Source organism: Macaca fascicularis, chromosome 4 (assembly GCF_037993035.2).
Source record: "Macaca fascicularis isolate 582-1 chromosome 4, T2T-MFA8v1.1".
In the NCBI taxonomy this organism is placed as follows: domain Eukaryota; kingdom Metazoa; phylum Chordata; class Mammalia; order Primates; family Cercopithecidae; genus Macaca; species Macaca fascicularis.
Window position 1 is genome coordinate 105,828,345 of NC_088378.1, and position 26,213 is coordinate 105,854,557.

General features: G+C 34.8%; 1 protein-coding gene across 4 annotated transcripts in view; it reads right to left on the reverse strand.

The window, feature by feature from the left end:
* Positions 1 to 26,213, reverse strand: part of ADGRB3 (adhesion G protein-coupled receptor B3) — a 737,861-nt gene that overhangs the window by 309,515 nt on the left and 402,133 nt on the right. For all 4 annotated transcript variants that reach the window (XM_005552615.5, XM_074037708.1, XM_015449250.4 and 1 more), the window contains one exon: positions 13,128 to 13,230. In XM_005552615.5, the coding sequence (XP_005552672.1) occupies positions 13,128 to 13,230 (103 nt within the window). The remainder of the gene's footprint in view (positions 1 to 13,127; positions 13,231 to 26,213) is intronic.

Genomic DNA, 26,213 nt, shown 5'->3' on the forward strand with positions numbered 1-26,213 from the left:
AAATCACAGTGACATATCTTATAGTATGCACATGTATAATCATCACCACTACCTCCTCGTCAGCCTCTAGTTGATGTTTCCTAGAGACAAGAGGTGTCCATTTCTTGTTGACTTGCAATATCATCTTAATTAGCATATTATATTTGTATAGGATAATGTCTAATGAAATTTTAAGTGAAAATGCTAGATTTTAAATTTATTTCAATAATTGTGAATTGAGTACCTGCCGTGACCTTCAAGATAACACCATGGGTTTTTCACACTGGATTATTCAATGTACTTCTGTTTTGAAGAGTTCTAATATATTTAGATACATGTATCTACAGATTCTGTCATACGCCTGAAGAATCTTCTCTTATCCATTAAACATACACTGTTGGTTTGAAGTCCTCTCATCCTCCACATGACTAATTTCCTGGAGCATACACTTTTAAAGTGTATTTAGGCAAATCACTCACTTGAGTCTGACCTGTGCACAGCAAAGCACTACCACTGCCTCTCCAAATCAGGTGCCCTCTTCCTAATAATGCAAACTAAGATTGTATTAGATATTTGGGTAGACTCTTCCTGAGCTAGATAGGTATTACTCATACATGGCAATCTCTGCTGAGCTTTTAAAATCCTGATTTTGGCATCCCACACATCCAGTATTGCTTTTAAGCTTTGTGTCATTACAGAATTAAAAAACCAAACATGATTATCTATGTCTTCATCCAACTTAGTTACTGATAATAATAATTAACAGACCAAGGCAGTTAAAAGAGTCCTGAGGCCGGGCACGGTGGCTCACGCCTGTACTCCCAGCACTTTGGGAGACCGCGGCGGGAGGATCACGAGGTCAGGAGATGGAGACCATCCTGGCTAACATGGTGAAACCCCGTCTCTACTAAAAACACAAAAAACTAGCCGGACGTAGTGGCAGGCGCCTGTAGTCCCAGCTACCCAAGAGGCTGAGAGGCAGGAGAATGGCGGGAACCCGGGAGGCGGAGCTTGCAGTGAGCTGAGATGACGTCACTGCACTCCAGCCTGGGTGACAGAGAGAGACTGTCTCAAAAAAAAAAAAAAAAAAAAAATACAGTACTGAAACAGGCCACTGCCTTCCTTCCACAGGTGGAAACAGTCCCTCATAGACAGTAAGCTATGACCCAGCCCTCAGGCTTCAGTGTTGTCTACAAATAGTTAATCACTGGAGTGTATCTGGGAAAGAAATATCTTTGAAAGTCCAGAGAAGCTCTTTTGGAGGTGTGCCTTTCTAAATGTTGTTTGATGGGTCCATTCTAAATTTTTGCTAGAAATAAATAGTAAGATCGCTGTTCTAAAACATATGAAATTAACTCAAACCTTACATATTATTCATTTTAATTGGTACATGACTAACTCTAATATTGCAGCATCCCAGTTATTCTAAAAATTCCCTGAAAGACCACATATCTAAGGTATCTTGGATATTTTTTTTTAAGCAATCAGAAAATGCATTTGGTTTTGTTTCCCACTCTTCCTTTAAAATTTATTTAGTAAAAAATGATCTTTTTCTTGCTTCTGGATGGAAATTTAGGCATAATTTGAAAACAAACAAACAAACAAACAAAAAACCAAACTCCAAAGTTTTGAGTCACTCTTAAATAACAGGCTTTGGTTGTCACATTAAATCACGATCGTCATGTCATTAGCAATTGAAAATGATCTGTTACAAACAATAATCAAAACACAGAACCTGATTGAATGTCAGATCATCTTCCCTCCTCCAGATGAAGGCCTGGGCGGAGGTGGGGCATGACTCTGCCAGTGGCCAGGGTGGTAGAGGGGTGAGGGAGGGGAGGTAAAGGAAGCAAAAGGTTTTCACCTGCCTGCTAAGGTCCAAAGCCAGTTCTGAGCAATCTGGCCCTATTTGATGATTTATGTTGACTCTTCTCACTGAGACAGCCAGGTGGGAAGGGCTCCCTGACAGAACCTCCAAGGCCTGAGCACTGTGAGGAATGTGCAGTTGGGTGAGCCTTGGGAGGTTCACACCATTTGCAGGGGAGGAGCCTGGCCTCTCCTCTCCTGGGGTGGAAACTGGAATTCAATCAGCCAGGCAGGAAGCCAGCTAGCAGGACTCTGGCTTTGCGGAGGGTCCCTGTTTTATTTTTATCCCCTCTTTTCCCAATAAATTCCATTTTTTTTTTTCTCACCCTTCAAAGTGTCTGGAAGCCTAATCTCTTGTGACCATGTAATAAGAACCCGGCTCTTAGCTGAGCTAAGGAAAAAGTCCTACAACATCGCCAGCACTTGGGTGGATTCTCAGAAGACTCCCTTGCTGAGCCCCATTGGTAGTCAAACCTCTTGGGGCCTCTCCTGCCGGGTACTTCTTACCTCCCTGCAGCTTCTTTCCTTTGATGGGTTGGGGTCTTATTACGAAATGCTCATATCTCCCTACACTATGCTCCTAAAGTATAATAACACTGTCTTTCCTGAAAAAAGGTCATAGTCCTATAGAAGTAGATGAGAAATATACACATGGAATGTTCCTATAGCAATCCAAGCAAAATGTTTACATAAATATCACTAGCCATAGTTTACTAAGTAAAGAACAAATGAGGGAATGGAGCGTCATGGCCTATGCTAGTCAGCACAAGTTTCATAGACGAAATAGGTTATTATCTGGTTCCTACAGAAGGCATAGATCTAGATGTTCTAAGGAAGGAAAGGGGAATGGTGTATTAAATTTGTTTCTTATCTATCTTATAAGATCCTGTCTAGTCTTACCTGAATTTTTCATATAGCTTGTGACTTTCTGATAAATCCACAGCACCGCCAAAATGCTGTCATAAAGTTATGCTATATTTACCTAGGGCTTTGTTCAAAGGAGCTCAGATAACCTTATAGAAAACAAATTATCCTTGTAACATCACAGTGAACAGTATGGGAGCATGCATTTCAAGGATACAGAAACCAAGTGCAGCTGAGGAACTTGCGATAACAGATCCATTAAATCTAATTGGCTGATTTTAATGAGGTATAATGTAGGATAAATCTTTATATAAACTGATATAAGATACTGACTTATAGGCTTAATATTTCACAATGATTGTTCACAGTAGGGCCACAACAACAACAACAAAAAATAGAAAAGAAACAACATGTAAACTTAATTGTTTGGATACTTCTTTCCTTTTTATCACCATAAAGAAACTGATTTATTCTTCAAAAAAGGTTTCAAAATGAGAAATGCTTCTTCTAATCTTTTTCCATGACTTTGTCAACATTCAATTTTATTCTCCATGTTCTTCACCCCTTACTTCTTAGATCCTGCTGCATGCTTCTCTTTCTTTTTGTGCTTATGGAAATTTAAACACCATACATGTGAGCATTATTATAGGTTCCAAAATGCATCATTCAATCTTAGGTTTCACTACACATTCTGGGATACACACCATAAACATTTATTCTAGTATGGTCACCAATATGTGAGACTGTGAGCTAAGGTCAATAGTTGGAACATTTGAAGTTTAGAAAAATAAGCAGAACAAACAAATGAGAAAAAACTTAGTACCTGAAAACACTAGTCACTTAAGCAATTAGAATGTGAGATGGAAAAAAAAAGTAACCTATGATGAATGGATTCTAAATATTAAAAAAAAGAAAGCTGGCTACAAGGTTTTGCTGAGTAAGTGCCTGTAAAATATTTGTTATAATTTTCATTTACTTTCCTCAAAGGGACTCTGTTACTAGATCTGTTATGAGGAATTTACAGAAAATCAATAACGGGAAATAGCCCAATATAAAAAAATGTAATGGCAGGGCTAGAGGAAAAGAGAGAAGCTAAGTACTAATCTGTAGAAGTAGATTTAACAAATGTAGTAAACTAAGAAAACAAAAATTCTCAGGTAAACAAGACAGATGGGTTAAAGAAGATTAATTTACCAAACTATCAATAAATAGTATATATTGACCTACCAAATGGTAATACTGCACATATTTGGAAACTTTTGAAAAGGAAATGCTATTCTTGACAAACATATTTTTGGCAAAACAAACAAAAACTGCCACTCTTGGTTCCATTCAAAACAGCATAGCTGAATTCTACATGTTTCTACTTACTCACTTTTAAGCATTTAAAAAATTCACCACTGCCCAAATTTCTAATTGCCGTAGATGTTCTACACACCACTCTCGAGTGTCTTCGCTATTTTCTTTTACTTCTCTCCTCTGTTCCGTTATCAACCAAACAAATATATTTACTTAATAGTAGAATATATCACTAGCTTTGCCAATGTATTTCAATGGGTGGTTCTCCCTTTTGTTGGACTGCATGACTTTTTTTTTCTTATTTATAAAATAGATGATCTGGACATCTTTTCTAGCCCTCACTCTCAATGATTCTAGAAATTCATTTTATTCTTTCAAAACTCTCTCCTAAGTCTTTTTAAGGAAATACTCAACTATGTTATATTACCCTCACAAAGTGCAGAAGTCAGAAGAGATAGCAGGCAGATGATCACAACAAGTCTGACCATTCTGCAACCATTCTGAATTCATTTACTAAACACCTGTTACATTCCAAGAACCATTCAAGGCACTGTGATACAAGGATGAGCAAAACTAAGTCCCTGCCTCATGTATTTCACCATAGTGAAGGGCAGAGAGAGAGAGGTATGACTAGGTACGACTAGGAAAATAGAGTGGATAGTACTTTTGTTTATTAAGAAAGCTTCATCAGTAAGATTATCTTTGAGAAGAGATCTGAAACAAGTTGGTTACAGAAAAGATAACAATAATATCACAATACAAATGACCAAGTTTCTATAAATTTTCCCTGGTGTTTTAAATTTTAAATATATTCAATGCATATGCTACCTTAATCACACTCTTGCTATCTTAATGATGCTTTCAAAGTGTTTCTCTGGACCTACTTCAGAATAAACTGGGATGAATACAAAAAATGTGGATTCATTGGCAATAGGAATGTTAAGATTGAGGCTAAACGTAGAAATCTCCATTTTAATAATGACAATCTTGCCTCTTCGTAATTTTTTTCACATCAAAGTTAGAGAATCATTGCTCATGATACACATGGCAGAAATAACATGCTGAAAACATTTAAACCTACTCGGTAATTTTGAAATAAACAATGCATTACTATTTATCATAGTCACCATTCTGTGCAATAGATCATTAAAGCGTGTTCCTCCCGTCTACTGAAACCTTGTGAGGTGATGGATTTGTTCATTACCCTGATTTAAGCATCCTATATTGTAAACATATATCAAAACCTCTCATTGTACCCCACAGGTCAATACAATTATTATTTGTAAATTACAAACACAATTGCTTAAAAAAAGAAATAACGTGGTTACTCTATTTTTACTCAGATGTTTGAATGCTTGGTGGTCATATGCCATAATAAACTACTAATCTTGAAACTTCAGAACTTTTTTGTACCTTCACAGCCTCCTTGAAACAAAAATAATCTCTTTTCTGTGGAGGCAAAGCAAGTAAATAGGCAAAGCAGCTAAGTGCAGGATGAAGGGCAGTGACTTCATCATAACTATTTGACATTTCCAGTGCTCTGAGTTAGATGTTACAGAATGAATTTTTCTGTCACATTGTTCAGTGAGTTGGACATTGGTCTCTTGAGTGTAGGGGAGAAAGACTCTTCAACTGACACTGTATTGTCTGTCTTTAATTTCCTAAATCTTAGATGGCAAGGCATTACTTTAAAATGACCTGGATTCTAAGTTTATCCTCTCTTTCTTTCTCCACTAAAGATTAATTGTTATTATTGTATGTAACTACCCAAATAGATTTTGGAGATTCCTCAAGAATATTTCCAGTTTGCATAACTGGATCTGCAAAAGACCAATTCATATCTTGTGCATATTTTTTATTTATTTATTTATTTATTTATTTATTTATTTATTTATTTATTTTGAGAGAGAGAGTCTCACTCTGCAGCCCAGGCTGGAGTGCAGTGGAGTGATCTTGGCTTACTGCAACCTCTGTCCTCCGAGTGCAAGCCATTCTCCTGCCTCAGCCTTCTGAATAGCTGGGATTACAGGCGCCTGCCACTGAGGCTGGCCAATTTTTTTTTCTTTCTTTTTTTTTTTGTATTTTTAGTAGAGATGGGGTTTCACCATCTTGGCCAGGCTGGTCTTGAATTCCTGACCTCATGATCCACCCGCCTCGGCCTCCTCATAATTTTAATGATATTTTAGAAGGACACATTCAAAAAATCTCAGGAATTGCTAAGGGAAGCAAGACATTAGTAGATGTAAATTTTTCCACAGTCAAATCTATCACAGGTCACTAATAGTTGATCAGTGAGAGGGACCCATTTCAGGGTCATGTCTTTTAACATATGAACAGTCCTACAGGGCCTTAAAGAGTAAAACACCACACAAGGGGATGCAGCAGTGAAAAAGTACAATATAAAACTCAACAGGAAGTAATCTCCTGGATGTTCTTCTCTAATATTTTCTCAAAGTTATGATAAGTACTGTTCCATATTTTAGTATTTTAAATGATACTTAGAAGGAGCTAAATCTGGGTCTTATGTTCAGTTTTTAAGGGATAGCTGTTGTGTACCTAAAGCCTAAAAAAACACATTGAGAATACAATACTGAACTCTTACTTGTTAGGAAGTTGGAAATGTAGATAATTTGGATGGATTTTATGAGGATTCTCATCACATTGAAAACCAGATAAACTAAGATGGAATGGAAAAAAAATGGCTTTAGCTAAAGCAGAATTACATGAAGGCCACAGAAGTGAGAAATGTAGAATACTGTTTTTATCAGGACGAGTCCCATCCATGTTACATAGCTGTTCACAGAAAGTTGGCAGCTATTTGATTGGAATACAAGGGGAGGACACATATTTAATATCACTTCTGCTATGTAGTTAGTAGCCTACATTAACCAGATGACACTATTTTTATAGATAGGATAACAGCTTGCTTCTCTAATTTCTGAGATATATCACTAACCTGTGTTATTTCCAGAGGAATACTTTCCACTTGTCATATGGGAAGCAGTAAAAAGTAGAACTATCACGAGGACATTTTTACATGTGTATCCTTCAAAGAAAATCATTGCCTCCACATATATTTCTCAGAGTGCCCTACCTGTATGTGATTACACCATTTCCAGTAATGGCTGCATAGAGTCTGGTGTACCTCTCAGCAAACAAATGGGTCTTCTAGAGTTAAAAATGTTCAAGTATTTATTATTAATTAATGTGGCAAATAACTTTAATAAATAAATAAATACAATAACTAGATTTTATATAGGTACAACATATAGCCTATGTCCTTTTCTTTTACATCCAAAAGGACTATAATAACATGCCCTAATAATAATTATATAGGGCTATAGCAGAGACAAGGGGAGTCACACAGAAGTTCCTCTTGACATGTAACACACATATGCCTTTTGACATGTACTCACACAAACATCCCTTCTGACTTGTAACACAACACAGTCATAGGTTCTGGGGATTAGGATGTAGACATTTTTGGAGGAGTCACTATTCTGCTTATTACACAGGCGTTGACCATGAGCCAAATCTGACCTGCCATCTGTTGTAAATTACTTTTATTGAAATACAGCCACACCATAGTTCAGTGGATGTGACAGAAGCCATTATGACTCTCATGCCTGAAATTCTTTACCATCAGACTCTTAACTAAAAAAGTTTGCCGAACCCCTGCTCCAACAATAGCACAATCATATTGAAATGTTTTTAAAGAATATCAATTATGTATTATAAATATAAATAAACTAAATTTGAAACATGAGAAGGATGTCTACTCAAGTTAAGAAATTTAGGCTATAACCAAAAAATGTAGCTAGAGAGCAATTTCTATCTCAATTTCAGTTGTTGGAAGGGCCTTCAATCTACTTGTCTAGTAGCATTTCAAGACTCTCTAGAAAAGTTACCAAGAACTGTAAACAGACAAAATATCAGAAACCACTTCCAAATGGATAAAGCTAGGGCAGAAAAGTAATTCAAAAAGTAAAGGCATATCAAACAACCCTTTGTGAAAATTACGGATGCACACACTGAACTTTTTAAAGTTTTGCCAAGTAATTTTTAAATCCTTAGGTTATTAACCTTTATATTCATGAAAATACCCACCGATGAATGTTGGAATTTCTTTTCATTGTTTCTCATGTTTATAATGAAGATACAGTTGTCACTGTGTTTTCCACTATGATTTACAAAGGTCATAGGGTCATGGTTAATTTTCATTTAAAATTACTTTATACACATAAAACAAATTTCTTTAATTTGTCAGCTTCATACTATTAGGATGCATGCAAATATGGCAAAGAAAACAAAACCTATAAGCCCAAATTCTCATTAGATCAATTTGAGAACTACAAACATAATGTATTATTTATGTCAACCCTGAAAGACAGCAGCAGCACCCTACCTACATCATTTGGAGTTGATGCCCAGAGGAAAAAAAAAAAAATTAAAGTCAAGATGAGACTGCAGGCTGGTGTGGTCCACTCTATCTTTCCATTCCAAATGGAACTACATAAAAACTTCATTTGGGAAAAGTATGCATTTTCAGGCTTGCAAAGTTGATAGAGCATGAGATAACTAAAATACATTTACCTTCTTTTTCTTCTAACTCATCTTTAAATATAAAGATGTTATTCACCTTGGAAAGTCACAGTAGGCCTAGACCTGTCAGACACAAGGGATCCTAATAGTATATGTGTCTGTGTACATAGGGATCTATTCTATTGCACTCATTGGGCCTCAAGAATTATTTTCAATAAGATGATTAACTTTCCTTATGCATTAGAGGTTCTAAAAATTTGATGAGTATAAATGTCACTCTTAAGTGATATAAAAAACAAATTTTTGGGGGGGGAGGAGAAAAAATTTGATATTTCTTGAAAGCCATTAATTATTATGCTTAAGCACTAAAGACCATATACCCTGACTTTATAAGTCATGACAATGAAGCCATCAGCCTGAAAAACTGAACTAAGCATAGTGTCTTACTAATTAATGACATAATCTGGTTAACACTGCAATTGGCTTTGCTAAACACAATTTGGAATTGCTAGGTTCCATATTTTATTACCTATTCCTATCAGTTTCCAAGAGCCTTATTATATTTAACATATTGTAAATGCTATTTGTTAAAAAGTTTTCTGAGACACACTTTTAAAAGAAAATGTTAACAGGCTTTTCCTGTTAACTCACTGTAACTCACTATAACTACTAATTCCCATCTTCCTTTCTTTTTTCACAAGACATTTTAATAAAATGTAACTTTCAAGTTATTCTTTCCTGAAAGTACAATGGATACTTTTGATATAAGAAAATAGGTGAAAGTAGACAGATTTGATATTAGAGATACGCCATTTCTAAAAAATTTTGCAGGCAACAAAAATGGGCATGCATATGTATATACATGCATATATACATAATTGTATATATTAATATATATGTAGGTGTATATGTGTGGAGGTTGGAGGTGGGGGGTGGGTGTGTGTATATTAGTTGTCTCTTGTTATCCATAGGGGGTTGGTTCCAGAACCCCTTGCAGATACCAAAATCCATGTATGCTCAAGAATCTTATATATATTTGCATATAACCTATCCACATTCTTTCATATACTTGAAATCATCTCTAAATTGCTTAAAAGACCTAATACCGCTGGGCGCGGTGGCTCACGTTTGTAATCCCAGCACTTTGGGAGGCCCAGGCAGGTGGATCACCTGAGGTCGGGAGTTCAAGACCAGCCTGACCAACATGGAGAAACCCCGTCTCTACTAAAAAGTACAAAATTAGCCGGGGTGGTGGCACATGCCTGTAATCCCAGCTACTCGGGAGGCTGAGGCAGGAGAATCGCTTGAACCCGGGAGGCGGAGGTTGCGGTGAGCTGAGATCACACTATTGCACTCCAGCCTGGGCAAAAAGAGCGAAACTCTGTCTCAAAAAAAAAAAAAAAAAAAAAGACTTAATACCATAAGACAGTGTAAACACTATGTAAATAGTTTTTATACTATATTTTTACCTTTGTATTATTTTTATTGTTGTACTGTTATTTTTAATTTTTTTCCAAATATTTTTCATCTGTGGTTGGTTGAATCCACAGATGCAGATACTGAGGGCCAACTGTATATATGTATGTGTGTGTGTGTATAAATATATATGTGTGAAAAAAATATATATATACACATATATATATATGAAGTTCAGGCTTTTTCTAATAAATTTCAGTCTGCATATTTAAGATCTATTTTTTCTTCACATTTCAGCTAACATTGTATTTCAAAATGAACCTTTTTTGTCTTCTCTTCAGTGGAAATAAACTAATCTCAGTACATAGAATATATTTTTATAAGATTGGTAATAATATTATGATATTCAATAAATAAACCACATATTCCCTCCCTTAGTGAACAGTAATACTTCCCAAAGTATTTCACAAAATCTAATTTTAGCAATAAAATAAATGTAAATACAATAAGCTTTAGAAATTCAAAACAGTAAAGTAGAAGGGTTGTATGCATTGTACAGACAACAGTGAGATGGACATTTTAAATAAGAGTCCAGAGCAGCCCAGAGAGGCTCAGTTGTGTGGTCAGTAACTGGAGGAGCCTCTGAGGAGAGGCACGATGTGCATGGCGGAGAGTCTAAACAAGAGCGCCTAGAGACTTTTTCTTCTCTAGCGTAAATTGTTCCTCTTTCTATTCTCCTCTCCCTATCTACTTTTTGTAACACATTCGTCTACATGTATACATATATTTTAAATACGGGCTTTCTAGAGTGGAGATAGTATTCTTGTGGGAACCTGGTCAATTCACTTACTCAAAATACTGAAAGACACAATTAATTCTAAGTGACTTGGGATAATTATCTCATCATTCTTCCATGCTGACTTTCATTGTCATTCCAGTACTAGCTGGTGCTTAATAAAATTTGTTGACTATGTTCTTTGTTTTCCATATGTAGAAAATATTTTTTGTACATGGTTTATATCTTTTGTAAATCAGCTGACAAAATACATTTCCAGAAGATAAAAGACAGACTCAAAGCTTAAATACGTTCATTTCAAAAAGTTTTATTATACTCAGATAGTGAGACTATTTCAACACTATTTTTGAGACTACTCTTTTTTAATTTATCAAAAAAGCTTCCTTTAACATGTTCTTTAAGTTCTAAATAATGTTTTAATCTTTATTTACGAAAGTCTTGTGATTCATTTGCACAAATGTTCTCTGCATAAGAAACAGAGTACACATTCTGACACTGGGTGCTTTTTCAGTAATTCTATAATCTGATACAGGGAATTAATATCTCTTACTACTTTCTCCCAAAGCTTGTAACTGTAGATAAACAACAAAAACATGTATTTTCATAAAAAAATGTTGAATGCACAAATTCTTTATTCAAAAGCAAATGTTCAAAAGTTAAAAATGTCTCCCAGTTTTCAGTGCAGTGAAGAGATGAGGGCTATACTAAGGCATAAGGAGGTAGATATTGTAGAACTAAAACACATTCTTAAGGTTAGATAGAAGTAGTATTTTGGCAAAAGTAGTAAAACACCTAGTAGTTTAAATATTAACTGCAATCTTTGAAAGTTATTGCAGAGAGATTTGAAATTTTTATTAAATGATCTAGGAAGCCTAGGGCATCTTAGTAAAAAGTGATTCACAGGAAAGATGATTATCATTTTTCTATAAAACTAAGGCTGATTTTTTCAGGAAATCAGAAACTACACAATAGTAGAAAATACACAAGTTTTATAGCCAAAAGAATGTGAGTATAAATTATGCTATGTCATTCACTAACTATATGAGCTTGGGAAAATGACTTAATCACTTTTTGCTTTTTTTTTTTTTTTTTTTTTTCAATGTAAAGAAAGGTCAACTTCATAAAAACTTTGCAAGGAATAAAAATAAGTACATGTAAATCATGAGATGGGCTTATTTTAATACAGGAACTATGAAAGTACAATAAGGAAGACTTTCATAGGAATCACTTTCCTTGCTCCTGTCCTTCAATGATTTAAGTATTCGATTATTTAAATAATAAGTAGACACTGAAAATTTGTATAGAGGACTGAACAAAATCTGAAGCATTTCAGTTGTAGTTGGATAGATTTAAGAATGGGTTATTTTCATTCTGACATGAAAGACTTTGATTTAGACAATGGGAGCACCTAAGTAGTTATAATAAGCCTTCCCTGATCCTTGACTTAGTATTTCTCCCTTTCTTTTTTTTTTTTTTTTGAGACGGAGTCTTGCACTGTCGCCCAGGCTGGAGTGCCGTGGCCGGATCTCCACTCACTGCAAGCTCCGCTTCCCGGGTTTACGCCATTCTCCTGCCTCAGCCTCCTGTGTAGCCGGGACTACAGGCGCCCGCCACCACGCCCGGCTAATTTTTGTATTTTTAGTAGAGACGGGGTTTCACCGTGTTAGCCAGGATAGTCTCGATCTCCTGACCTCGTCATCCACCCGTCTCGGTCTCCCAAAGTGCTGGGATTACAGGCGTGAGCCACCGCGCCCGGCCTTGACTTAGTATTTCTACATGCCACCCACCCCACCCAGCACCCCCTTCCTCTGAATTAATCGTTCCCCTTTGCACTGTTTATAACTTTTACTTTAAGTTGCGGCATGCAACTTAAATTTTTTCTTTCCTACCACATAGTGAGATCGAGTTTTATTTACAGATAAAACTCACCAATTTTAAGTATATAGTTTAATGCTTTGGATAGTTGTATACTACCATGTAAGCACCCCCACAGTTAATAGGCTAGTACTCACCTCACCTTCTCCAGTGCCTAGCACAAAGCTTGGTAAAGATGTGTGCACTGATAAATTATTTATCAACTATTATTTGGATAAATTGAAGAGAATTTTATCATGAAAAAAGCATAGAATAATCATTATTTGTTTCTTTATAATACATTTACTCATTTGGATAAATTGAAGAGAATTTTATCATGAAAGAAGCATAGAATAATCATTCTGTTTCTTTATAATACATATACTCATAACAAATTAATTCATTTGCAACTATAAAAGTCTAGAAAATGTATTCTGGTGTTATCAGTCAAAGAATGACTGTTAAAAAGGTAATTCTACAAGCAAGTCAATGCTCAGTGGATGGTACTTACATTAGCCAAATGAGCTAGTTCTATCTCCAGAAATGAATCGGTTGTTTTGGGTTCAGGCCTTATTGTGACCACGATGATTTTGGAATTAACGACAGTATAATTTCTGAAACAGAGTAATTATAATTAAAAGGAGAAATGATTGATGAAAAGTATAAATTGCTACTACTCAATACATTTTGGGATGGTTTCAAATAAATGCATCCAAAGCACAAACATAAATTGTGGTATTACTCATGGAAAGACACATTTTGCTGCTGTAAAGAAACCTTATGTGGAACAGAAAACTTAGGGGAGAAAAGGCCATTTTACCATTTTAGATGCAGAAAATATGAAAAAGCAACAGCACTAACAAGCTTTTGATTACTTAAATCTGATTCACCTACAAGAGTTATGGATTGTAAATTCAAATCTTCAGACAATATTTAAATGAATATAATTCATTTATATCAAGGAGGACCTAAGACTTTTGTTCTCTCGGAGATCAAATACTCTTATTGCAATGTGCTGTGTTGGTGTTTCTTTGATTATCCCAAAACATATTACAATAAATAATTGGAATGTGGAGTAACATTAGAGCAAATAAGAGTTTAAATAGAAATAAATGCTCTTGCTAATTATTGACCATAATTTATTTCAACAATAGAGATTGATAGGCCACTGCTTGATCTCAATATTCTTAATCTAAGAAACACATTTTCCCTGAAATATCTTACCAAGATATTTCATTTACAGAGAAGTTTAAGTTATTTTAATAAAATCATATCTATAGTTTACAAGAAATTATCCATCAATATAAACATAAAACTGAACCAACCTTTTCTTGTATATGTAAGTTTTCACACAAAATATGTAAAATACGTAAAATGCTGCAGATCATGTAGTATTTAGAGATTCAAAGATGAGTGTGTGCATATGTGTGAATATATCCCTGTTTGGAATTTTGAAATAATAAACCACTTGCTCTTCCATTGGGCATGTACTATTCCGGGGAATTCACATTAGGTATCAATGACAAAATCATTTAATTTTTTTCCCTCTTTTTTGTTTTTTAAGGTAGTATTTACAGATAAAACTCACCAATTTTAAATATATAGTTTAATTCTTTGGATAATTGTATAACTACCATGTAAGCACTAACACAGTTAACATAGACAAACAATCCCTCACCCTAAATAATTTCCTCAAGTCCCTTTTTATTTAATCCCCTACCCTTCCATGCTCCCAGGCAACCATGGACATGCTGTTGTTATAATTCTGCCTTTTCTAAGATTTCACTTTAATAGAAGCATACAGTATGTAGACTTCTAATTTTAACTTAATTCATTTAGCATAAAGTTTTTGAGATTCATTTATTTTGTTTCTTTCTACAATTGAGTAATATTCTATAGTACAAATACAAATTCTATGGTACAAATACAAAAAAAAATTATTGATGTATTCACCAATTAGGTTAAAACCTTTAGGTTATTTCTGGTTTTTAGCCTTTAGAAATAATAACTAATGATATTTGGCAATTACAAATAATTACCATACATATTTTATGTATGGATATGTATTTTCATATGTCTTAGGTGAATATCTCAGAGTGGAATTCCTTGATCATGCTGTAAAGGCATACTTAGTTTTATGTTACTGCCATATTGTTTTCTAAAGTGGTTATACCATTTAAGTCATATAGTTCTGATTTGGTGGAACCATGCTGAACCTTGCATTTTTTGAGATTTGTTTTTCTCTAATGAGATGGTTTTTGGCACAAGATTTCATCAGAAAAAAATGCGGAGTTATTCCGTGGTTGGGGGAATTTACTACATTTACTAGCAGAGGAACTATACACCTATTTCACATGGGTTAACATTTTTAAGTGCATTTCTCATGTATGCAGTAATGTCAAATAACACTTTTTTAAACACTCAGGAAGCTCAGAGAGAAAGCCTAAGAGTAAAGAGTAAAAAACAACAAAGCATAAATCTATTTTGTTTTTGTTAAGAGGAAGATTGTTGCAGACAGAGAGAGCTGGTTAACTGTTCTTTTTTTCATTAAATGCTAAATGAGTCAATTGAAGGTATAGTACATTTTGAAGGACAGAAAACTCAGCTCTAAATGCCGAGCTTCCTTTGCCAAATTATTCTTCCCTGTTTCTCTGTGAGTAAAAGTGATCAGAGAACCAAGTGAGAATAGAGAAAATTGACAAAGTTGAGAGGTGATCCTGGGTGGTTGATCATATTAGCACAGCTGACAGGTCTCCCAGAGAATGGTGCATACAGCTTAGAGTCAGGGGAAATACCCACCTGTCATTACCAGAGAAATTATGAACATTTCTCCTAGAGAACAATCAGTCCTCAACAAACAGATGTAAGTTCCTTTTTTGGATTAGCCTGAATGTGTTTAAGTTCTGGTTTGGTTTTGCAAAACAAAAATATTGATACTTCAGTCAAATTCCATTTGTCTCTTTATTCTGATTCCGTTTATAATCCTAGTTACCAGCTTTTAATAAAACCCAATGACTGCTAATTTTAATTATTATTAGATAATTATTATATTAGAACATACGGTATCTCTATTATATTTAAATTCCATAAGTGAATACATTACTAGGAAACACAGATGTGGGTATTCTATAAAGAAGATTGCAATTTTGTTAAGATGTTTATGAAGCTCCCTGTGTGTCTGGGAATGTGGAGACTTTGGCCCTGAATGGCTGGTCTGTAAGGAGTAAAGTAGCTACAATAAGTTGTCTTCTGCAGGGTATATTACACTGTGTTAGGTTCATCAGCTGCTCAACTGGCCTGGTGGAGAAGTTCCCTAGAGGGCAGAATCAACCCTATGGCTTTTGCTGAAAGAGAAGGAGAGACGGAGAGAGAGAGAGAGGAACAAAGAAAGAGAGAGAGAGAGTAAATGTGTGTATGTTTTAATATATTTAGAATATATTTGAGAAGAGATATGTGTCAATGTATTCATGCATATCAGTGTGCTAATATCATTCATGTGAGTCCCTGCCACCTTGTGCCCCAATACAGTAACGTGCACCTACCTCTACCAAAGCTTTCATCGATACTACGCATGTCTTCTTCCACATAATAAGCTCGATGAGAGCAAGAATTTTATCTATCATTTATATGTCCTCATTTGTATTATTCTTTGGAACATTTTAATACTCAAAACATGTTTCAGCGTTTTGTTTAATAAGCAAATACTAAACAAAAATACAAAAATTTTAACAAGTTGATTTAAAATGCCAATATCATGGTATTAAATGCCTAAGAAAGGGGAAATAAATAAGCAAATTTACATTATGCAATGGCTTCCTTTTTAAAAAGTGTATAGTGTACAAAATTGTCTTTAATTTATTCTGTCAATTTATTCTAATTTGCACAAGTGAATAGCTGGCTGCTGATGTGCCATGTCAGGCTTTGTGATCTGCTAATGCTCCCTGGCTGGCTGCACGTTTGAATTCACTGCTAGAAAAGCAGATCTGACAGCCAAATGGATTTCATGACTAAAATAATAAAATTATTTTCTGTCCTTGAGATTTGTGCTAGTTGATACATAAAACAATTTAAAATGTATAGAGTTAATCATTCAGTGGCAACCTAACTTAATCGTCACATTTTTCTGCAGAGTCTTAAGATGGTTAAGGCACATGAACCATATCTTAAAGTGAGTATAAAAAGTGATTAAAAATACAATTCAGTTGTCTACAACAGACTCATTTTGTATATAAGGGCATGCATAGACTGAAAGTAAAAGTATGGAAAAAACATCCCATGTAAAAGATAATTAAAAAAGAATGAGGTTGGCGACACTTATATCAAACAAAATAGACTTTAAGTCAAAAACTGTCTCAAGAGACAAAAAAGGACACAATGTAATGATAAAAAGGTTGATTCACTTGGGAGATATAACAATTATAAATATATGTGCACCTAATGTCATAGCACCCAAACATATGAAGCAAACCTTGAAATAATTGAAGAAAGAAATAAATAGTAACAATATAATAGGATATTTTAATACCCCATTTTAATAACTAGACAGATTAACTAGATAGATTACTTAGACAGAAAATTAATAAGAAAACAGGTGATATGAGTAACATTATAGATGAATTGGACCTAACAGGCACATGCAGAACTCCATACAACACTCCATACAACAACAGCAGAATACACATTCTTCTCAAGGGCAGACAGAAAGCTTTCCAGTATTTACCACATGTTAAGCCACAAAACAAACCTTAACAAATTCAAGAAGAGTGAAATCTCACCAAGTATCTTTTCTGACTACAATGGAACAAAACTAGAACTCAACACCAAGAGAAACACTGAAAAATTCAGAAATATGTAGAAATCAAACAGCACACTCTTAAACAACCAGTGGATCAAAGAAGAAATCACAAGAAATATTAGAAAATATCTTGAGACAAGTGAACATGAAAATACAACATACCACACAACATATGCGAGGCAGCATAAAGGTACTAAGAGGGAAGTTTATAGCAGTAAACACCTACATTAAAAAAAAGAAAGATCTCAAATCAAAACCTGACTTTATACTTCAGAGAACTTGAAAAAGAGGCATAAACTAAACCCAAACTTAGTGAAGAAAGATAATAATACAGATTGAGCTGAAATATACAGAATAGAAAATAACAAACCCATGTAAAAATCAACAAAACTAAGAGTTGATTTTTGGAGAAAAAATATACAAAATTGGCAAACCCTTTTTAAAAAGAGTAAGTAAAAAGAAAGAGAGAAGACTCAAATAACAAAAACCAGATAAAAAGGAGACATCACAACTTCTGGCACTGAAGTAAATCGTATCATAAGAGACAGCTATGAACAATTAATTCTATGCCAACATACAAGATAGGCTAAAAGAAACAGACAAATTCTAAGGAAAATATAACGTATCAAGACTGAATCATGCAGAAATTTTATTTCTGAATAGACTCATAACTAGTAAAGAGATTGGATCAATAATCAAAAACCTCTCAATAAACAAAAGCCTAGGGGACCAGAAGTCTTCACTAGAGAATTCTATGACACGTTTAAAGAAGAATAAACACAACTCATTCTCAAAGTCTTCCAAAATATTAAAGTGGAGAGCACTTCCAAATCCATTATAAGAGGCCAGTATTACCTGGATACTGAAATCAGACAAAGATACTATTTTAAAAAAAAAGAAAACTACAGACAAATATCCTTAATAAATATTGACACAAAAATCCTCAACAAAATGCTAGCAAACCAAATTCAGCAGCATGTTACAAAGTTTATATATCATGACCAACAGAGATTTATTTCTGAAATGCAAAGATGTTTCCACAAATGAGAATCAATCGGTGTAATACATCACATTTACAGGATCAAGGTCAAAAACTACATGATCATCTCAATTGATTTTTATTTTATTTTATTTTACTTTTTTGAGACGGAATCTCGCTCTGTCGCCCAGGCTGGAGCGCAGTGGCGTGATCTCGGCTCACTGCAACCTCCGCCTCCCGGGTTCACGCCATTCTCCTGCCTCAGCCTCCTGAGTAGCTGCAACTACAGGTGCCCGCCACCACGCCCAGCTAATTTTTTTTGTATTTGTAGTACAGATGGGGTTTCACCGTGTTAGCCAGGATGGTCTCGATCTCCTGACCTCGTGATCCGCCTGCCTCGGCTCAATTGATTTTAAAAAAGCATGTGACAAAAACACCCTTTCGTGATAAAATCGCTTAACGAACCAGGAATATGAAGAAATTATCTCAACATAGCAAAGGTCTTATATGCAAAACCCACATCTAATATCACACTTTATGGTAAAACAAACAAACAAAACAAAACAGAAAAACCTGAAAGTTTTTCCCCTAAGATCAGAAATAAGACAAAATGCCCTCTCTTGCCAGTTTCATTCAACATAGTACTAGAAGTCCTACCAACAGCGATTAGGTCAGAAAAAGAAATAAAAGGCATCCAAATGAGAAAGGAAGAAGTAAAATTACCTCTGTTCATAGATGACATGACCTTATATGTAGTAAATCCTAAAGATCACATACAGACACACATTAAAAATCTTGTTATAATTAATGAACAAATTCAGTGAAGTTGCAGAATGCAAAAAAAATTAACACACAAAAATCAATTGGGTTTCCATACATTATCAATGAACAATCTAAAAGGAAATTAATAAAAGAATCCCATTTAAAAAGCATCAAAATAAATAAAATACGAGTAAACTGAAGGAGGAAAAAGAGTTATACATTGAAAAGTATAAAATATTTCTGAAAAAATTGAAGGGAGAGACAGATAAATGGAAGGAAATCCTGTGTCCATGAATTAGATGACTTAATATTGCTAAAATGTCCATATTACCCAAAGCAATCTATCCAAATGGTATTTTTGCAGAAATGGAAAAAAATATAAAATTCATATAAAATCTCAAAGAATTCTTGACAGCTGGAGCAGTCTTAAGAAAGAAAAACAAAATATTCTCTATTTTCAAGCTATATTACAAAGTCACAGCAATGATTTTTTTAAAAGTATGGTACTGGTGTCAAGACAGACATATAGACCAACAGAACAGAATAGAGTGCCCAGAAATAAATCCTCTTGTATATGGTCAAATGACACTCGACAAGGGTGCTAAGGCTACAGAATGGGAAAAGGATAATCTCTTAAACAAATAGTGTTGGAAAAACTGGATATCCGTGTGCCTACACCATATAAAAAACTTAACATAAAATGGATTAAGATGTAAACATAAGACTAGAAACTATAAAACTTTTAAAAGAAAACACAGAGAAACACATTCAAATCATTGAACTTGGAGATGACACCAAAAGTACAGGGAAGAAAAGCTAAAATAAGCAAATAGGACTTCATCAAATTAAAAAACAAAACAAAGTAACTTTTGTGCAGGAAAGAAAACAATGAGTAGAATGAAAAGGCAACCTATGAAAAGGGAGAAAATATTTGCAACTATGTATCTGGTAAGAGGTTAACATCCTGAATATATAAGTAATTCCAAAACTTGACAACAAAAACCCAAACCAAATCATCAAATTAAAAAATGGGCAAAAGACTTGAATAGATATTTTTCCAAAGAAGGTACATAAATGGACAACAAGGATATAAAAAGATGCTCTACATCACTAATTGTAAGAGAAATGCAAATCGAAACTACAGTGGGTTATCACCTCACACCCACTAGGATAATCATTATGAAAAAACAAAAGACAGGCTGGGTGGGGTGGTTCATGACTGTAATCTCAGCACTTTGAGAGGCCAAGGGTGGCGATCTCATGAGGCCAGGAGTTTAAGACCAACCAGGGGAAACCTCATCTCTATTAAAAATACAAAAATTAGCCAGGCGTGGTAGCACACATCTGTAATCTCAGCTACTTGGGAGGCTGAGGTAGGAGAATCGCTTGAACCGGAGAGGCAGAGGTTGCAGTGAGCTGAGATCTCTGAACTCCAGCCTGTGCAAGAGAGTGAGACTCTGTCTCAAAAACACAACACAACACAACACAACAAAACAAAGCAAAACAAAACAAAACAAAAAAACAAAAAACAAAACAACATAACAAATGTTGACAAGGATGTGGGAAAATTGGAACCCTAATGCAATGTTGGTGGGAATGTGAAATGGTGCAGCTGCTTTGGAATACGGTAGGCAGTTTTCTGAAAAAATAAATAAAAAATAATCCAATGGTCTCTCTTCTGAGTATATATCCAAAAGAATTGAAAGAAAGATCTCAAAGAGATATTTGAACACCCATGTTCATGATGTATAATTAACAATTGCCAAGAGGTGGAAGCAAGCTGATTGTCCATCAATGGAAGAATGGATGAAGAAAATGTGGCATATACATAAACAATGAAATATTCTTCAGCCGTATAAAAAGAAAAAAATCTTATCATATGCTACAAGACAGATGAACCCAAATGATATGCTAATTGAAATATATCAATCACAAAAAGATGAATACTGCATGATTCACTTAGATAAGGTATTGAAAGTGGTCAAACTAAGAATCAGAAAATAGAATGACTGTTGCTAAGGGTCAGAGGGAGTGGGAAAAGGGGAGTTGTGCTTTAATGTGTATAGTCTTAATTTTTCAAGATAAAAGTTTCTAGAGATCTGTTACACAAGTGCATATAGTTAACATTGTACTGTACACTAAAAGTAGTTATGGTAAATTTTATGTTTTGTAACACAATAAAAAATGTAATGCAGTTATAGAAAAAGCCCCAGTGGAGGAGATGGCAGAACCAATAGCACACATACAGTATTGCCAGATAAGTTATAACAAAAAGATGTTAAGGGTTTAATGGAAGTTAGTAAAGTTACTATAGCCCTTTTCCATTTTTAGATTTATAGTTCATATAGTTTCAAAAATGAAACTTGCATAAATGTTTTAAATGAATAGACCAATTTAAATAAGACCAAAATAAAATAGATGATTTCATACAGTATGGGAATTTGGGTACTTTACTAAAATTTTAAAGCTAAATATCTTTGTTTTTAAAACCCAAATCAGCTGACAGCTGCTAAAAAGTAGGATTGGGTTTACTTAAAGTTGAAATGAGTTAGAATTTCACTGTAGGTTGCTAAGATATGTAGAATCTAGAATTTTAAAAATGCCAAGTGATCAGAGATTTACATCCACTTTAAAAATATCTGACCAAACTAAACCCAGATTTTAAAAAATAATGCACTAATAGCACAATATTTTATACTATAATCTATGCCAATTTGTAATTTCCATAGATAATTTAAATGTCTAATGTTTTCATGAGAGGACAATCTAAAAAGGTACAGAACGTCACAAAATTAGAATATTTCATTGCACAGTGAGAATTAAAAAGGAAGACTCAAAGTTTAGGTCCTAAACCTAAGGCATGAGCTCTTGAGAGAGCTGACTGCTTCAGGGTGATTGCCTTCAGCGTGCATTGGTGTAAAAGTGATTACGTCTTCAATTTTCTATTATTTCCAATATTATTTTTCTATTCATTTTTAATTTTTATAGCATTAGGAATTCAAATGAGTTCCACTTCCTGAATATATAAAAATTTCAGCCTCATTTACCTTAATTAGGTTAGTGTATTTGACAAGAAATTCATGTGATATTTGCATTGTTGAAATTTGTTCCTTTCTTCAAAAATAATTTTGTAATGACTTTTGGTTTGAGGACACTTTAGTTTTCATTCATCTGTATTTTTCTTTATTCCACTATAGTGAAATTTACATATAATTTTATTAGTTCTTTTATAATTCTTTTAATGTTAATCATTACAAAAAATGCATTTTTTTACAGGACTACATTTTTCATGTCTTAACAGAATAACGACATACTGCTCACGTACTCAGAACTTTCGTGGCTATCCCACAAAATTGGAAACTGAACTTATTAAATTAATCAGATGAATGATTGTTTATAACCATTTATTGATATCTTGGCTTGAGGGTATACTTGGATATACTTTTCTATTTCCTTAGAGATTATTTCCTTAAAATAAATTCTTCGAAGTAGAATTGCTATATCAATGACAAAGCACTTTTAAGTCTCCTGGTATTGCTAAATTGGCCTCAAAAAATGCTATAAAAGTAAGTTAAAATTCTCAGAGCAGTTTATGAGCTTGCCAAGATATGCAAGTTTTCTAATTCCTTAATGTGAGTGGGGTCTGTGTGTCAATATCTCACTCCCTCAAAGGACCCTCTGAACTGAGTTGGACATGCACATAAGTGATCATGGGGGAATGGGAGGTGTGACAAATTCAAGTCTTGGCATTGACAGCCTGGGCTGGGGCCACCAGGCCAGCCCCAGTGCTCCCTGAAGCTGCCAACATAGAGCCACCTGTTCTGGCTCTTACAAGATTTTCTGCAAAGGATACAGGTATACTCATGAACTATCATAGAAGTCTATGGTTTGTATTGCTTAAAATAATAAATAGTAGCAGAATAGAGGGAATGAGATATAGTAGAAGAGTCCTGGTTTTAGCGAACAAGATAAGTTGGATTATAATTCAGTTACCTACTGGACATATAATCTTAGGTCACTTAAGCGATAAGGATCTCAGGTCTCTTATCTATAAAATGAGAGTTCTAGCTCACACTAAACCCTAAAAGACCTTACAGCATTAATATCCTGTAGTTCTATACTTTTTACAAATTTATTATTTTTTTATTTTTTTTTGAGACAGAGTCTTGCTCTGTCACCCAGGCTGGAGGGCAGTGGTGCAATCTCTGCTCACTGCAACCTCCACCTCCCAGGTTCGAGTGATTCTACCACCTCAGCCTCCCAAGTATCTGGGACTAACAGGCATGCACCAACACGCACGGCTAATTTTTGTATTTTTAGTAAAGATGGGGTTTCACCATGTTGGCCAGGCTGGTGTTGAACTCATGACCTCAAGTCATCCACCACCTCGGCCTCCCAAAGTGCTGATTACAGGTGTGAGCCACCATGCCTGGCCCATCTGTACTTTTTATCTATAAGAAATTATTCTGAAGAAGGAAGTTGAGAGGCTGAGAATAGCACATAGTTTGGAATTCATCTGAAGCATATTTCCTCCAGTTGAAGTAACAATCTGAATCTACTTAACTTTAAAAGGGAAGACAACTGAATAGTAAAATAACAATTGCAGCTCGAAGGACAGTTGAATATATATTAGGGCTAAGAGAAGAAGAGAAATATCTCAATAAAGAGACAGTCAACTTGCAAAGTTATTTTTGTCTTTGTATGAAGGACAATTTCTAAACTATATTTATTCAAAGCATACATCAAGTCCTGCTTCATAGTCTCTATGAGAAAAATTATGAAAATAATTATACCAAAATATACCATTTCTGGAAACATAACAAATCTACTATTACTATTTCTGTGTATAACAAACGTGGCTTCACATATTTCAACATATAATTAGTAAAATCATCAACAAGGAATACATTTTATAAAAATGCGTAAATAATAACTGAACATATAGAATGAATTTGTACGTTTTATGTTGAATAAGAAGATGTTTCCCTTCCTATTGAGTTCAATTCACACAGTCACACTTACACAGTAAAATTGCAAAATACACATATTTTAATCCTCTGTTCCTAAAATATTTTCTTTTTTTTTTTTTTTTTTTTTTTTTTTTGAGACGGAGTCTCACGCTATTGCCCAGGCTGGAGTGCAGTGGCGCGATCTCGGCTCACTGCAAGCTCCGCCTCCCGGGTTCCCGCCATTCTCCTGCCTCAGCCTCCTGAGTAGCTGGGACTACAGGCGCCCGCCACCGCGCCCGGCCAATTTTTTGTATTTTTAGTAGAGACGGGGTTTCACTGTGGTCTCGATCTCCTGACCTTGTGATCCGCCCGCCTTGGCCTCCCAAAGTGCTGGGATTACAGGCTTGAGCCACCGCGCCCGGCCTCCTAAAATATTTTCATAGTACAAACATTAAACTTGTACTTATTGTAACATTGTAACATTAAACTTGTAAATATTGTGCCTTATTTTTAAAGATGTCTTATATAAGATATTTTATCAGATAGAAAAATTAATTATTACCACGGTGGCTCACACCTGTAATCCCAGCACTTTGGGAGGCCGAGGTGGGCAGATCACAAGGTCAGGAGATCGAGACCATCCTGGCTAACATGGTGAAACCCCATCTCTCCTAAAAATACAAAAAAATTAGCTGGGCGTGGTGGCAGGCGCCTGTAGTCCCAGCTACTCAGGAGGCTGAGGCAGGAGAATGGCGAGAACCCGGGAGGCGGAGGTTGCACTGAGCCGAGATTGCGCCACTGCACTCCAGCCTGAGCGACAGAGCGAGGCTCTGTCTCAATAATAATAATAATGATAATAATAATAATAATAAATAAAAAGAAAAATAAATTAATTATTACAGAAAAAAATCCTTGACCCTTTATCAAGAACTGTTCTGAGGGTTGCGATAGCAGGGGAAGTTTAAAAGAATTCATACAGTACTGTTAGCAGGGGCGCTGCTCAGTAAATGTCTGCTGAGTGACTGTGGAAAAAAGAATCACCCTTGTTCAATAAAAAGTATATTTTCATTTAGCAGACCTATAATTCGTGCAGTTACTCATTAGACTTTCTGGAAGAATGTTTTGAAACGGAGAAAAACAAGTTCGTGGGTACTTAGTGGTCACATTATATTACTACAAGAGATAAAATGAGAAGTAAACACTAGTACTTCACCTTTCTAAGAGTACTTAACAAATATTTCATCCTGAGCATTCTATTGTCCTTATATCTGGTCAGTGATCTAAGTACTATTTAGTTGTCCTATAGACATTTACTAAATTACTTTATGGATACAAAGAATGTATAGGTAAATAAATTCGTGATTTTTATACAGAGGTTATTAAGGACTTCAATCTAAAGAATATGTAGGAACTTTCTGCAATGAAAATATAATTTCTGAAGGTGAAAAAAATTTTAAGTTCAATTACCACATTTTACTTATAAAAAAAGTCAGTGACTTGCCCAGTGGCCTGTCTGAATCCCTTTGTGTTACAGGCGGTATCAGGGGAGCCAGTCTGTCAGACTGGTCTCTACTGTATCCATTAAATCATCCATAACGAAGCCATTAATCTACCCATAAGCTTTAAGAGACAAACGGCCTCTGTCATGATATTTTTTTTTTAAAGTTCAAACACTAATTAAATGCTTCTTTTTTCATTTTACAAAAAAGGCTGGGATCCCTTGGGAAATTTCCTGAAGAAATTTCCAATTATATTGACTGCATAAATTTATAAAACTTGGAATAACCTGACTTCATTTGTGTAGGTGAGTGAGTACTATGAGATTATATGGAACAAGATTAATCATAATGCAACACTGCTGGACATCTAGGAGGGAAACTAATCTAAAAATTTTTATGTTGAATATTTCATTTGTAATCACTATGTATCTCAGGAGCAAATAGGGAGAATGTTGCACATAAATACGTTTCTATTTTAAAGTTGAATTGAACGCACATAAATACTGAGCGACTGGACAAGTTTATAAAACTCTCGACATGTTTAATTGAAATGAAAACACAAGTCACCTGATTTTAAGTTAGTGTCTAGTCTAGAGTTGTTAAAATATAAGCT